This window comes from Lissotriton helveticus, chromosome 8 (assembly GCF_964261635.1).
Source record: "Lissotriton helveticus chromosome 8, aLisHel1.1, whole genome shotgun sequence".
Lineage (NCBI taxonomy): Eukaryota > Metazoa > Chordata > Amphibia > Caudata > Salamandridae > Lissotriton > Lissotriton helveticus.
Genome location: NC_136069.1, coordinates 224,339,866 through 224,356,499, shown reverse-complemented (window position 1 = coordinate 224,356,499; position 16,634 = coordinate 224,339,866). Strand labels below are relative to the sequence as shown.

The 16,634-nt window shown below is 47.0% G+C and overlaps 1 protein-coding gene across 1 annotated transcript in view; it reads left to right on the top strand.

Annotated features, from left to right (window-relative positions):
* Positions 1-16,084: 16,084 nt before the first annotated feature.
* Positions 16,085-16,634, top strand: part of VSTM5 (V-set and transmembrane domain containing 5) — a 39,117-nt gene continuing 38,567 nt past the window's right edge. Inside the window, exon 1 of the mRNA XM_078655960.1 lies at positions 16,085-16,317. Coding sequence (XP_078512086.1) covers positions 16,236-16,317 — 82 coding nt within the window. The 5' untranslated portion in view covers positions 16,085-16,235. The remainder of the gene's footprint in view (positions 16,318-16,634) is intronic.

Here is a 16,634-nt window from a genome sequence, read left to right as displayed (position 1 = left end):
GGGCTCCAAACCTGTAGCTATCGCCTAAAAGCTGTCGCTAACTGTTGTTAGCGACGGCTTGCTAATAGGGCGATAAAAATATCGGCGGCTTTAGTGGGAAAAAGTCCAGCTAAAGCGGCGATATTGCCCTTGCTAATATGCCCCATAGTTCTTAAACCTTTACATTCACTCCAAAATATGTCTGAGAGCTCTGAATAGAAACATTTGGTGTGCCTGCTCTACAGTCATCTACATAATAGTAATGTGTACTACATGATTCATTCATCTCAACAGTACCTATATTCCATTTTTGAAAATGAGGGCAACCTTTCGTTTTCTTCTCTGCTGCTCTGAGCTGAGCATATTCTGAAACATTGTCAAGAGAGTGAGCAAGCATGGCTGCTATGCTGTGTCTGAAGGAAGCTGGGTGATTTTTACCGAAGGTGAGCTCACATTTTGCTGCATCCAAGTCTTTTCCGCTGGGGCTCAGTGGGAAGGACTTTCCTACAGAGATACAACTTGAGATGCTCATATGGAGACTAACTAATGCTGCATCTAGCTATTCTCATTTAAATAACATAAACCTACACACTTGACATAAATTACTTTCTTGTTCTTCTGAAGGACAGGAGTATGTCCCATGTCACTATCAAATCAACGCACCCTATTGTACAAATTGCACACGGAGGTATCATACAAAATTATAGAATCATCTTGAAAACATCTGGTTCACTACGTGGCCCACATAGAATCCTTTCTAGATCCTGAAAGGGATGAGGGAGAACGTGAAATGTAGAACTGACCTGATGGAGACAGGCCTTTCTAAGTTGAATTTACAAGCAGCAGCAATGCTTGCTAAAAGCGCACACATTTAAAGAGGAAAAAAGGAACTATAACAATGTACATATAGAAATATTTGTAAAAAACTAAAGGTCATAATGTAGCTAAATTTACACTGATGTGAGGATTATGTTAACCTCATGCAAAACATCCATTGACTTCTCAATTGGTTTCAGTCCTCTCTTCCCCACCTGCTCAACTACTGTCAACCTGCCAGGTTCTTGTCCTTGCATACTTTTTCTGCACTCTAACTGCCACAGGTTTTGACTGCGGTCTACCTCCACGGGTTTTGAATGCAGTCTACCTGCCGTGGGTTTTGAATGCAGTCTACCTGCCATGGCTTTTGACATCGGTCTACCTGCCATGGGTTTTGATTGCAGTCTACTTGCCATGGTTTTGACGGCGGTCAAACTGCCGTGGGTTTTGAATGCAGTCTTCCTGCCATGGGTTTTGACGTCGGTCTACCTGCCATGAGTGTTCACTGCAGTCTACTTGCCACGGGTTTTGAATGTAGTCTACCTGCCGTGGGTTTTGAATGCAGTCTACCTGCCATGGGTTTTGAATGCAGTCTACCTGCCATGAGTGTTCACTGCAGTCTACTTGCCACGGGTTTTGAATGCAGTCTACCTGCCACGGGTTTTGACTGCAGTCTACCTGCCATGGGTGTTGACTGCAGTCTACCTGCCACAAGTTTTGAATGCAGTCTAACTGCCACAGGTTTTGACTGCAGTCTACCTGCCATGGGTGTTGACTGCAGTCTACCTGCCATGAGTGTTGACTGCAGTCTACCTGCCACAAGTTTTGAATGCAGTCTTCCTGCCATGGGTTTTGAATGCAGTATACCTGCTGTGGGTTTTCAATGCAGTCTACCTGCTGTGGGTTTTGAATGCAGTCTACCTGCCATGGGTTTTGACGTCGGTCTACCTGCCATGAGTGTTCACTGCAGTCTACCTGCCACAAGTTTTGAATGCAGTCTAACTGCCACAGGTTTTGACTGCAGTCTACCTGCCATGGGTGTTGACTGCAGTCTACCTGCCACGAGTGTTGAATGCAGTCTTCCTGCCATGGGTTTTGACTGCAGTCTACCTGCCATGGGTGTTGACTGCAGTCTACCTGCCACGAGTGTTGAATGCAGTCTACCTGCCATGGGTTTTGACGTCGGTCTACCTGCCACAAGTTTTGAATGCAGTCTTCCTGCCATGGGTTTTGACTGCGGTCTTCCTGCCATGAGTGTTGACTGCAGTCTACCTGCCACAAGTTTTGACGTCGGTCTTCCTGCCACGGGTTTTGACTGCGGTCTTCCTGCCATGAGTGTTGACTGCAGTCTACCTGCCACAGGTTTTGAATGCAGTCTACCTGCCACAAGTTTTGAATGCAGTCTACCTGCCAGGGGTGTTGATTGCAGTCTACCTGCCACAAGTTTTGAATGTTGTCTACCTGCCATGGGTTTTGACGGCGGTCTACCTGCCATGGGTTTTGACGTCGGTCTTCCTGCCACGGGTTTTGATGGCGGTCTACCTGCCATGAGTGTTGACTGCAGTCTACCTGCCATGGGTTTTGACATCGGTCTACCTGCCATAGATTTTGACTGCAGTCTACCTGCCATGGGTTTTGACGTCGGTCTACCTGTCATGGGTTTTGACTGCAGTCTACCTGCCATGGGGTTTGACATCGGCCTACCTGCCATGCGTTTTGACTTCAGTCTACCTGCATTGGGTTTTCATGGGTGTTCACTGCAGTCTACCTGCCACAAGTTTTGAATGCAGTCTAACTGCCACAGGTTTTGACTGCAGTCTACCTGCCATGGGTGTTGACTGCAGTCTACCTGCCACGAGTGTTGAATGCAGTCTTCCTGCCATGGGTTTGGACTGCAGTCTACCTGCCATGGGTGTTGACTGCAGTCTACCTGCCACGAGTGTTGAATGCAGTCTACCTGCCATGGGTTTTGACGTCGGTCTACCTGCCATGAGTGTTGACTGCAGTCTACCGGCCATGGGTTTTGACGTCGGTCTACCTGCCACTGGTTTTGACGGCAGTCTACCTGCCACAAGTTTTGACGTCGGTCTTCCTGCCACGGGTTTTGACTGCGGTCGTCCTGCCATGAGTGTTGACTGCAGTCTACCTGCCACAAGTTTTGAATGCAGTCTACCTGCCAGGGGTGTTGATTGCAGTCTACCTGCCACAAGTTTTGAATGTTGTCTACCTGCCATGGGTTTTGACGGCGGTCTACCTGCCATGGGTTTTGACGTCGGTCTTCCTGCCACGGGTTTTGATGGCGGTCTACCTGCCATGAGTGTTGACTGCAGTCTACCTGCCATGGGTTTTGACATCGGTCTACCTGCCATAGATTTTGACTGCAGTCTACCTGCCAGGGGTTTTGACGTCGGTCTACCTGTCATGGGTTTTGACTGCAGTCTACCTGCCATGGGGTTTGACATCGGCCTACCTGCCATGGGTTTTGACTTCAGTCTACCTGCATTGGGTTTTGACGGCGGCCTACCTGCCATGGGTTTTGACTGCAGTCTACCTGCCATGGTTTTGACGGCGGTCTACCTGCCGTGGGTTTTTAATGTGGTCTACCTGCCATGGGTTTTGACTGCGGTCTTCCTGCCACGGGTTTTGACGGCAGTCTACCTGCCATGAGTATTGACTGCAGTCTACCTGCCACGGGTTTTGACATCGGTCTACCTGCCATGGGTTTTGACGTCGGTCTACCTGCTGTGGGTTTTGAATGCAGTCTACCGGCCATGGGTTTTGACGTCGGTCTACCTGCCATGGATTTTGACTGCAGTCTACCTGCCATGGGTTTTGACATCGGTCTACCTGCCATGGGTTTTGACATCGGTCTACCTGCCAAGGTTTTTGACTGCAGTCTACCGGCCATGGGTTTTGACGTCGGTCTACCTGCCATGGGTTTTGACTGCAGTCTACCTGCCATGGGTTTTGACGTCAGCCTACCTGCCATGGGTTTTGACTGCAGTCTACCTGCAATGGGTTTTGACGGCGGTCTACCTGCCATGGGTTTTGACTGCAGTCTACCTGCCATTGTTTTGACGGCGGTCTACTTGCCGTGGATTTTGAATGTGGTCTACCTGCCACTGGTTTTGACGGCCGTCTACCTGCCATGAGTGTTGACTGCAGTCTACCTGTCATGGGTTTTGACTGCGGTCATCCTGCCATGGGTTTTAACGTTGGTCTACCTGCCATGGGTTTTGACTGCAGTCTACCTGCCACGGGTTTTGACGTCGGGTCTACCTGCCATGGGTTTTGACTGCAGTCTACCTGCAATGGGTTTTGACGGCGGTCTACCTGTCATGGGTTTTGACTGCAGTCTACCTGCCATGGTTTTGACGGCAGTCTGCCTGCCATGGGTTTTTTTTTTTTGGGGGTTTTTTTTTAAAACCTTTATTAGCGTCAAAAGGATATACAAGTCTAGGCCTACAACCAAATCGGCCGGCCTCAATATGTAAAGCTGTCAGAGGTTCTAAGGCAAACATTACAAATACAATCAGCAAGAATCAGAGGCAATACCATCGTAAAAAGGGAGAAAACACATAGGAACCAGACGGCCAAGAAACAGGAGCAAAGAAGGTTAATTTTATAATATGGGGATAAGGGGTACGAGAGGCTCACTTTCGATATAGAGCAGTCCGAAGTTCCAAAACCATCCTCAGCGACAATAAGGGGGTGCGGGGCCATAATACAGGAGAGGCAACACAATACACACAGGGAGATAGGGATAATTCAAACACAATCGACACGTGATCATTATAATCTTTACATGCCCACCACCCAACATCACAGCCGAGCCAGAACAGAGGGATCGGATATACATTACATCAGAAAGTAACCCGTCCTAGTGACCTCTAGGAAAAAGGGGGGGGTGAGGAAATGGGGGAAAGGGGGGAAAGAGGGGAAGGGGAGAAGGACAAGGCGGAAAAACGATAAAAGGAAATAATATACAAAAACGAAAGAAAGAAGACCACGCCGAAACAGGCGTCCCGTGGCGAGAGTACAGGAGAAAACAGGAGTATCAGCAACAAGGAGGGTACAGCAATCGAGATTAAAAGCAACCGACCCATAAGAGGAGGATCAACGACGCCACACACCCCACCCCGAACACACCACGGGAGGCAAGGACAGACGCGGCATTACTATAAAGAGATACAAAAGGGCCATAGAACTATAAAACAAACAACAAATAGAACCCAACCCACCCATCCCACCCTGCACCCCTGTAGAAGGCTATGGCCTACCCTTCAGACAGTGTGCCTGTCGCCCTAAACCAGAACCCGAAATATAGCAAGAAAAGAAAGAAAGAAGAACGAGACAAAAAGAAACAGAAACAGAAATAAAGAAAACAGGAGGGAGGAGCATGAGAACAGAAATCAATACAGTCGGCCGCAGCCCTCCGCCCACCAGACAATCGTAGCAAAAAACAGACCAGGACGACACCATTTCAAGTACCATGAAACTTACAGAGAAGGGGACCTCCCACCGCGCTTTGGGTACAAACAACTGCGCCACGAAGTCGAACACCAATAATCCACCAGGAGTCGTACATATCACCCCCATCCCTTCCGAACCACCCATCCCACCCACCACATGACAATGTGAAATGAGCTACTCAATACAAGACCAGCACACAATCGAAAAAAATTATGACTACCATGTAGACAAGGGGGGTCAATCGGTCCGTAAGTGAGCAAAAGTCAGAGTAGAGAGTTTAAATGCATCAGCAATCGCAGCACGGGTGATGAAGAACAGGAGTTCAGTTTCGCCGTTTGGGAGAGCGAAGGGTTCTCGCAATAGACAAATGCATAGCCAGCGATGCAGGTGCAGGCGGCAGTCCATCAATATTTCTAGGCATCCGAGCCGAACAGGGCCGCGGTATAATGGCCAAGTCTCTGGGGTCCGAACCTCGAAAAGCGGGGAGCTCCAAAGTCACTGGCACACAAAATGATCGTCGAGCAGCGGCAGCAACACTTGCAGCAGTCGAGGGGGGCGAGGCAATGGAGTCTCTGAAACAAGAGGGGGGCAAGAAGAAACGGTTGCTCAAAATGGCGGCAGATCGCGGCGGGCTCACAGGGACATCGGGGGCCAGGGATGCGTGCAGGGATCTCAGAGCTTCCAGGATATCTCCGACTGTAAGCTCACGCTCACCAGACCGGACCCCCGCGCAATCAGGCAACCCAAGCCCGCCGCCACGAGGCGAGACAAGTTTCAGAGGGTCGTCCGCCATTTCGCGAAGTCGGCCCAGTCGCTACCTTCCGCGACTCTCAAAAAACAGTTAAAAAATGTAGGACTTTACAGAGCTCCGGGGGGTTCCCAGCAATGGCAGCCTTGGTGCAGAAAGGATGTCCGCCCAATGCGGGTCTCCGCCCACGCCAGCACCGGCGCCCCCAACAAGCAGAGTCCGGGCGCAGAGGACCAGGGCCGCCGGACACAGCAGCGGCGGGGGGGAACCCCTTCACAGAATCAGTCCCCGGCGCATCTCACCCATCTCAGCCTCGCGGCCACCAGGGCAGGCCCGGATCAGGATCGCCGGGATGTTCGCACAACGGCTCTCATCATTGGTTCACTCTCTCGACCGGGGCCGACAGTCGTCGGATCCCACAGGCTAGGTCCCGGTCCAGGTTCCACGGAGGCCCCGGTCTTGCGGAGGGCACAACTTCGGAACCGCTGCACGTCGAAACCTCCGGGCCAAACGGTGAGTACAAGCGAGGTGCACTGTCTCCAATTCTCCGATAATGTGTCGACTCCGGACAGGATATGATACAGGATATACAATCAGGCCGGAGGGCTGCGGGAGCCGAGCTAAAAGGCGACCATTACGCTCGCGAGCTTGGCTCCTCCTCCCCTGCCATGGGTTTTGACGTTGGTCTACCTGCCATGGATTTTGAATGCAGTCTACCTGCCACAAGTTTTGAATGTGGTCTACCTGCCATGGGTTTTGACTGCGGTCTTCCTGCCACGGGTTTTGATGGCGCTCTACCTCGCATGAGTGTTGACTGCAGTCTACCTGCCACGGGTTTTGACGTCGGTCTACCTGCCATGGGTTTTGACAGCAGTCTACTTGCAATGGGTTTTGACGGCTGTCTACCTGCCATGGGTTTTGACTGCAGTCTACCTGCCATGGTTTTGACGGCGGTCTACCTGCCATGGGTTTTGAGGTCGGTCTACCTGCCGTGGGTTTTGAATGCAGTCTACCTGCCATGGGTTTTGACGTCGGTCTACCTGCCATGGGTTTTGACTGCAGTCTGCCTGCCATGGGTTTTGACGTCGGTCTACCTCCCACAAGTTTTGAATGTGGTCTACCTGCCACGGGTTTTGAATGCAGTCTATAGAAAAACACGAGTTTGTACAGGGCTAGAGGGATGTTTGTAGACCTAGCCTAAGTATTATCCCCCAAAGGAATCAACTAACAACTACAAACTTAGGGGTCTTATGGAGGATTCAGCCGTAGTCCTCTGCTCATCTACACCTTGTCTCAAGTACTTTGTATTGGGAATTGTGAAAACCCATATTAACTTAGCCTGTAGCGTGCAGGGAGGTGGAGGGTAGGTGTATTGTGAACCTACGGATAGGGGTTAAATCTACTCCATGTACAGAAAACCCTGCCTTGCGTAATAATATACATTACCAGAGTAGCTGCATGTTTGGTTGTCCGGTGTGTGTAGCTGACGCAGGCGGTTTCTGTTTTTGTAGAGCGGGGTCTCATATATCCTGAGCCAGGTCCAGGAAGAGGTGAGGTCCACTCCCCGGACACACTGGGTGAGTAAATAAGCTAGAATATACCCTGTTGGATAATATATTTTGTTCTATGCAGACCAGTGTAATAGATTGTGTTTTTCCTGCACGTTTGTCCCCTCTTAATAGTACATACACGACCAGGTGCCGAAGAGAGGAGTTGAAACAGCTGAGGGAAAATTATATCCTTTACTGGTTTTCTACTTGTGTGGTTTTTACACATATTATTTTTTTTCACACTTTATTCACTAATTAATGCAGTAGTATTGTTATAGAACAGAGACCCTGACGAAAGCCGAAGGACTCATCCCTGAGTGGCTGAAACATGTTGGTCTCCTCGCAGCTATTTGTTGGGACTGCGACGATGATATTGCACTGTTCTTGTTTTTAGGAAGGAAGGGGCAAACAATTATTAAAGGTTTCTGGGTTGAGCTCCCTATCCTTTTTTAAGATCACCACTTTTTTCTTTGTTTACACTGCACTCCTCATCACATCAACATCATGTGGTAGTACCGAGTGATTGTGGGTCGCTACCCCATATCTGGTTATCGGGGTATGCTGGTCTCAATGATCTAGAGACACAATACCCGATTAGGACTACCAAATGATAATATTGATCATTACAAGACTGTTGATGGGAATCCTACACCAGTGGGGACTCACGTTACTGGTTCTTCACATCTTGTGATCTGGTTTGTTGGTTTACTTCATTCACACCCTAGTACTTGAGACAAGGTGTAGATGAGCAGAGGACTACGGCTGAATCCTCCATAAGACCCCTAAGTTTGTAGTTGTTATTTGAATGCAGTCTACCTGCCACAAGTTTTGAATGTGGTCTACCTGCCATGGGTTTTGCCTGCGGTCTTCCTGCCACGGGTTTTGATGGCAGTCTACCTGCCAAGAGTGTTGACTGCAGTCTACCTGCCACGGGTTTTGACGTCGGTCTACCTGCCGTGGGTTTTGAATGTGGTCTACCTGCCATGATTTTGACTGCGGTCTTCCTGCCACGGGTTTTGACGGCAGTCTACCTGCCACGGGTTTTGAGGTCGGTCTATCTGCTGTGGGTTTTGAATGCAGTCTACCTGCCATGGGTTTTGACGTCGGTCTACCTGCCATGAGTTTTGACTGCAGTCTACCTGCCATGGGTTTTGACGTCGGTCTACGTGCTACAGGTGTTGACTACAGTCTACCTGCCATGGGTTTTAACTGCAAACTACCTATTTTTAGAGGTTTCCAGAGGTAGTAGCTGACCCTTGGCGCTGGCTTTTTGACTCCTGGCCTCAAAGGTGGCAACAGCAATGCCAAGACCAGAATGCACATTGAGTCCTATTGGGCACTGTTTACATTCTGCAGCTTCCACTGGGTCCCGGGACATTACCCTTACAGTCCTCTAGAATGCATCAATTCAGTAGTGCAGTGCTCAATCTTAGGATCAAATACAAAGTGATAAAAGTATGAACAAAAACATTTTTTCAGAACGTGGCACGTGTTTCACTATTGTGAATGAGTGATCTTCTCTGTGCTTCGCATCAGTGATAGCCCCATATACGCGATAATAAACTAAAATGTGTACACAATAAGACATAATATATTCCAATAACATAGTTCACATTTCATATTTATGATCCATATTAATTAATTAATTCAGGTTGTCTCTCTTTTCATCTTTTCTGTGAGTTACCAACACATTTATTTTTCAGGTAGTCACTGGGGAACCATCAAATCATGACAGGTTGTAGTATAAATAATTTGTTCTTGTTTATTTTTAATGTATGGTATCCTATTTCAAGGAACGCACATAATGCTCTTGTAATAAAAAGAGAAATTAGTAATGTTGCTTCCCTGACATTTCATGCCATCACCCCAGGTAAACTGTAGGTGGTATCTAAGAGCGACATTTATCTGTGTTCATAACTGTGTTGTTATATTAATCACACACTTTTTTATAGAGTTCTTGAACGATGCCTGCTATTGTGATGTCATTAGGGTCGAGGTCGTATGACATCACTTCCTCGGACAATGGAGGATCAAAGGTCATTTCATGCACTTCCTGTGATTCCATTGAAGTAATAGAGTTTGTGATGTCACTTCCGAAACCCTTGATATTTTGGTAAATCCATGACCATGAAATAACTACACAGTATTACAGGGCTGGAGGGACGTTTAAGAGACCAAGCCTAAGTAGTATCCCCCACAGGAACAGACTACTAAACAGCAAACTTAGGGGTCTATTTAGAAATCCAGAAGTGATTCTATGCTTTTGTAATCATGTCAACAGTACATGAGAAACAAACACAGCAGATCCAACAAACCATACCACCAAAAAGTGAAGCACCAGTAAACGTGAGTCACCCCTGGTTAAGGATTCCCATCAAAAGTCTTGTATGGATCAATATTCTCATTTGGTAGTCCTTATCGGGTATCGTGTCTCTTGATCATTGAGACTGGCATACCCCGACAACCAGTTAGGGGTAGCGACCCACAATCACTCGGTACTACCACATGATGTTGATACAATGGGAAGTGCAGTGCAAAAGCAAAAAACGTGGTGATTTCAAACAGGATAGGGAACTTAACACAAACCAGTTTTAATAAACGTTAGCCCCTTCCCCTTTAAAAACAAGAACAGTATAATAGCATCAACGCAGTCCACACAAATAGCTGCGAGGAGACCAACATGTTTCAGCCCCAGTGGGAAAATTGCCCAGGCTTTCGTCAGGGTCTCTGTTCTACATATATGCTACTGCATTATGAGTGATAAACGTGTGAAAAATTAAGCAAAAAAACACACAAGTGAAAACCAGAAAAGGATATAATTCTCCTTCAACTGTATCAACTCCTCTCTGGGGCACCTGGTCGATTTAGTACTGTATGTTGGGAACAAACATACCGGTAAATCACGATCAGTAAACATGGTCTGCTGAAGGAGGTTGCAATATACCTCAATTATTCTCAAATTCATTACTCACCCAGGGTGTCCGGGGAGTGGACCTCACCTCTTCCTGGACCTGGCTCAGGATATATGAGACCCCGCTCTAAAACAACAGAAACCCACTCCGTCACTGCACAGTGTAGAGGAAACAAGTATTACTCTAATCTAACACTGTGAGTTTGACGAAGACACAAGGTCTCCTGTACATAGAGTATTTTAACAACTGTCAGAATACTATCAATACAAACTGCTGTCCACACCCACCACTAACCACTGGCCGAGTAGCCATGGGTGTCATATTCACTAAAGTACACAATCAAGTCAAGGCACACCTGTTGCACCATTAGTAGGGGAGATAGAGATGTGTGTCCTACCTGTCCGTCGTTGTCTCTGGCTCTGAGACTGAGTCAGGGGGAGGCACTGAACATCCATTATTCTCCCTACTTGACTCGTCTTGTCCACCAGATTAAGCCAATCAGTGCAGATGTAGGAGGGGCACAGTGTGTTAGCCCTAATTACTCAGCGTCCGCTGATATGCCAGATCGGTTGAGAACCGGGGAGCCAGGTCCGTTTTACCGACTGCCCTCGGTATTTAGACAAACCCTCGATGTTTGGGAAACCTTCGCGCGTACTCTCGCGAGACTCCCGCATCGAGACTACAAAATGACGTCACGCGTCTGGCTATTGTAGTTCAATCATGCCCGGGCCCGGTGTATTAGCCCTAATTACTCAGCGTCCGCTGAGATGCCAAAGGAATGAAAAACAGTGGGCCAGGTCCATGTTACCGGCTGCCCTCAGTATTAGGAAAAGTCCTTGATGTTTAGAAAACCCTCGCGCGTACTCTCGCGAGATTTCCACATCAAAACTACACGATGACGTCACGCGTCTGGCTGTTGTAGTTCCATCCTGCCATTTCCGCCCTGTACATAGATTAGTATTTCGAGGTGGCTGCTAGTCGCTGTCAAGCCACAAACCTGCAACCTCTCAATGCCTGTTAATTTATAAAATATGAACAGACAATGAAACCCAGTCTGACCACTATAGTTGTGTGCACAAGCCATTATGTAAGGGAAAATGATAAATATAATTGTGAGTAGTTGATCACCTATTCGTGAATGGAAACCGCAAATGCGACAAGGCACACCCGCAAACAACTCCACAATAACAGAAAGAGTCCACACAACAGGAAAATCTGGTGTAGATGTGGCGCTACAAGAGTATTAATATAGCCCAGTTTTCAACTATACACAGGTATTTACAAGTCTGTTAGAGGTGTTGGACAACAGCATTAGTCACAACAGCCCTGTGCAGATCACACTAACATACCTATGTACCTCATATTACGATAGATTGACCCAGGGTATGTCGTCGTTCAATCCTCGTCTGTCTGTGCCCAATTTAAAGACCCACTTTTGTTCACGTAAGAACAGAAATCTAGACACGTCACTCACATGTGGTGGGATGAATGGTTTTTCCAAGACATGCCACTTAAAGTCTGTTTCAGCATGATTGTGTGTTATGAAATGCTTAGTGAGTTTTGAAATGTTCTTTTTGCACCGAAAGGTGCTCCTGTGCTCTTGCATCCTTACGCGCACCTTCCGCGTGGTCATACCCACGTACCGTTCATTGCACGTGCAGGTAATGAGGTAAATTAAGTTTGTACTGTTGCAGTTAGAAAACTGCCGCAGTTCCCAAGGCCGATCAGTCCCAATGTCCACGCTTGTGATTTTGGTAGTCAAAGGACAAACAGAACAGGCTCCGCACGGATGGTGGCCCACCACCGCAGGTAAGTCCCAAAGAGTGCCTACCTCTCTCCTAGGTGTAGCTTTAGGGCGAGTATGAACTAACTGTGAGTGACGTGTCTAGATTTCTGTTCTTACGTGAACAAAAGTGGGTCTTTAAATTGGGCACAGACAGACGAGGATTGAACGACGACATACCCTGGGTCAATCTATCGTAATATGAGGTACATAGGTATGTTAGTGTGATCTGCACAGGGCTGTTGTGACTAATGCTGTTGTCCAACACCTCTAACAGACTTGTAAATACCTGTGTATAGTTGAAAACTGGGCTATATTAATACTCTTGTAGCGCCACATCTACACCAGATTTTCCTGTTGTGTGGACTCTTTCTGTTATTGTGGAGTTGTTTGCGGGTGTGCCTTGTCGCATTTGCGGTTTCCATTCACGAATAGGTGATCAACTACTCACAATTATATTTATCATTTTCCCTTACATAATGGCTTGTGCACACAACTATAGTGGTCAGACTGGGTTTCATTGTCTGTTCATATTTTATAAATTAACAGGCATTGAGAGGTTGCAGGTTTGTGGCTTGACAGCGACTAGCAGCCACCTCGAAATACTAATCTATGTACAGGGCGGAAATGGCAGGATGGAACTACAACAGCCAGACGCGTGACGTCATCGTGTAGTTTTGATGTGGAAATCTCGCGAGAGTACGCGCGAGGGTTTTCTAAACATCAAGGACTTTTCCTAATACTGAGGGCAGCCGGTAACATGGACCTGGCCCACTGTTTTTCATTCCTTTGGCATCTCAGCGGACGCTGAGTAATTAGGGCTAATACACCGGGCCCGGGCATGATTGAACTACAATAGCCAGACGCGTGACGTCATTTTGTAGTCTCGATGCGGGAGTCTCGCGAGAGTACGCGCGAGGGTTTCCCAAACATCGAGGGTTTGTCTAAATACCGAGGGCAGTCGGTAAAACGGACCTGGCTCCCCGGTTCTCAACCGATCTGGCATATCAGCGGACGCTGAGTAATTAGGGCTAACACACTGTGCCCCTCCTACATCTGCACTGATTGGCTTAATCTGGTGGACAAGACGAGTCAAGTAGGGAGAATAATGGATGTTCAGTGCCTCCCCCTGACTCAGTCTCAGAGCCAGAGACAACGACGGACAGGTAGGACACACATCTCTATCTCCCCTACTAATGGTGCAACAGGTGTGCCTTGACTTGATTGTGTACTTTAGTGAATATGACACCCATGGCTACTCGGCCAGTGGTTAGTGGTGGGTGTGGACAGCAGTTTGTATTGATAGTATTCTGACAGTTGTTAAAGTACTCTATGTACAGGAGACCTTGTGTCTTCGTCAAACTCACAGTGTTAGATTAGAGTAATACTTGTTTCCTCTACACTGTGCAGTGACGGAGTGGGTTTCTGTTGTTTTAGAGCGGGGTCTCATATATCCTGAGCCAGGTCCAGGAAGAGGTGAGGTCCACTCCCCGGACACCCTGGGTGAGTAATGAATTTGAGAATAATTGAGGTATATTGCAACCTCCTTCAGCAGACCATGTTTACTGATCGTGATTTACCGGTATGTTTATTCCCAACATACAGTACTAAATCGACCAGGTGCCCAAGAGAGGAGTTGATACAGTTGAAGGAGAATTATATCCTTTTCTGGTTTTCACTTGTGTGTTTTTTTGCTTAATTTTTCACACGTTTATCACTCATAATGCAGTAGCATATATGTAGAACAGAGACCCTGACGAAAGCCTGGGCAATTTTCCCACTGGGGCTGAAACATGTTGGTCTCCTCGCAGCTATTTGTGTGGACTGCGTTGATGCTATTATACTGTTCTTGTTTTTAAAGGGGAAGGGGCTAACGTTTATTAAAACTGGTTTGTGTTAAGTTCCCTATCCTGTTTTAAATCACCAAGTTTTTTGCTTTTGCACTGCACTTCCCATTGTATCAACATCATGTGGTAGTACCGAGTGATTGTGGGTCGCTACCCCTAACTGGTTGTCGGGGTATGCCAGTCTCAATGATCAAGAGACACGATACCCGATAAGGACTACCAAATGAGAATATTGATCCATACAAGACTTTTGATGGGAATCCTTAACCAGGGGTGACTCACGTTTACTGGTGCTTCACTTTTTGGTGGTATGGTTTGTTGGATCTGCTGTGTTTGTTTCTCATGTACTGTTGACATGATTACAAAAGCATAGAATCACTTCTGGATTTCTAAATAGACCCCTAAGTTTGCTGTTTAGTAAATCCATGACCATGCCTACCTGTTCTTTACACTGTTGATATTACATCTAAGTATCCCACCGCACTGAGATCTGACCTGCTGCCACTGTGTCCGTCTTGCACTATTACTGAGATACCCCAGTGCTAAGGAGCGGACTGCAAAACCGTTTAAAGCTGTGACTTTTAGCCTGATTCATCAAGCCGAATTGCGCTCGCAAAGGGCCAGATTCTGAGAATCTGGCCCTTTGCGAGCGCAATTTTTGCATTTGGGATTCATCATCCCAAATGCAAAAATCGGTAATTGCTAATTCGCTAAATTGCGAGGAATTACATTTAAGGAATCTCTATTTGAGATTCCTTAAATGCAATTCATCAACCATTTTTAAATTGCTAATTCGCAATTTCCGGCCGCTATTTACCGCGAGGTCAAACCTCGTGGTAAATAGCGAAAACTTAGAAAAATGCTTTTAAAAGCATTTTTCTAAGTTGCATGTTGCACACACACATGTGTGTGCGCAACACCACTGTAAATTACATTTCAGGGGTGCTACAGGGTGTCCTTTAGGCCCATAGGAATGAATGGGGAGTTATTCCTTATTTGCGATTAGCAATTTGCTAATCGCAATTAAGGAATGTGTAGGAATCGCAATTTATTTAGCGATTCCTACATGAATACCGTTTTGCGAGTCTGTAATAGCGATTCCTTATGAATCGCTATTAAAGACTCGCAAAACACGCCGATGATGAATCAGGCTGCAAGTTCCTTTGGCGCTTTTAGACAAGTGCAATATGACAAGTACAGAATGCACCTACTCTCCACGAAAGTGCATGCCCCATCTGCTGCAGTGTCGGAAGTGCACCGAACAACGTGTGCATTGTGTTAAAATATCTTTAAGCTAAAATACATACGTAATGGAGCAACATGTGTGTCTACGTTGCACTTAATATAGGCAGCCCAATAGTGCAAAATGTGATTTTCCTACTTTTACAGCAGTGTGAAGGTTCTGTAATATGACTAGTACGATTCGTCAGAAACTTTGCTCTGGCGCAAAAAAAAAAGTTGCATTGTAGCATTTTTGCTACGTAAGAATATGAAACGGAGTAAAATACAGCAAATCATATTACAGAAAGAGCTGTGTACAGAAAATGGAGGAAATTGTATATACAACCATTTGTAAGGCACGTATTACACAAGCATCAAATTGTGCAAAAAGATTTGCACTGGTGCAAAGTTTCTGTGCAGTGCAACACAAAAAAGTTTCTGTGATCTGACCTTCATGTAAGCATTTTCTTTATTAAACGCCTCGCACGAGGGCGAGGCAGTCAGGCACACACAGGCTGCGTTTTAAGATTTTTTTTACCCAAACAAAAACAGAACCACATGTCTTGCTGTTGGTTTAATGAGTCACGAACAAACAGCCAGCATTGCTGGGCAGAACTGGCAACAGAGGAGTGTACCTGTGCTTTGATTGACAGCAAGGCGTAAAGAAAAAGGCCTCTCGTGCATGTACGTCCTCAGTTCTCCTCCTCTGGTAGGTATGCGGAGTGAAACTGGTTCACCCAGCACCTCCCACTCGCCACTCGCCATGAAGCTGTGAGGAAAGTGGAATCTGCAGTATTAGAGGGTCCGTGCTCCACAGCGCGTGCATCCACGCAGAGAGGCCGCCATGCTCTCCCAACCCAAGCTCCCCGGCTGTGAGGCTTCGCACGTGTGATATATTTGATTCTCATGAGGAGCCCCGGTGCTTGGAGGAAGTGCACACTGCCGGGAGTATACTTCGTGTTGTGCTTCACCGAGCTGTGTCTGCAATGTGAGTACAAACGTTTAGGGGAGAGGGTGTGGCGTAACGGCCAGAGCTGCCGACCCTGGAGAACCACGTTCGAGACTCCACGTCGTCTCAGCATCCTGTGATCCTGGGCAGATCACTGAATCTCCCCTTGCCTACCAAAACATGAATGTGTCCTTGTAACTGGTGCTCATGTATAGCGCCCCAATACATTGAGGTCAAATTCGCGCTATATAAAACTTCAACAACAAAAAAGCGTTGATAGGCGCAGGCTATCAACACGGGTACCCTACACTGCACATTGAGAGTGGGAAATGTATTTTGATTTGTTTGTATATAGT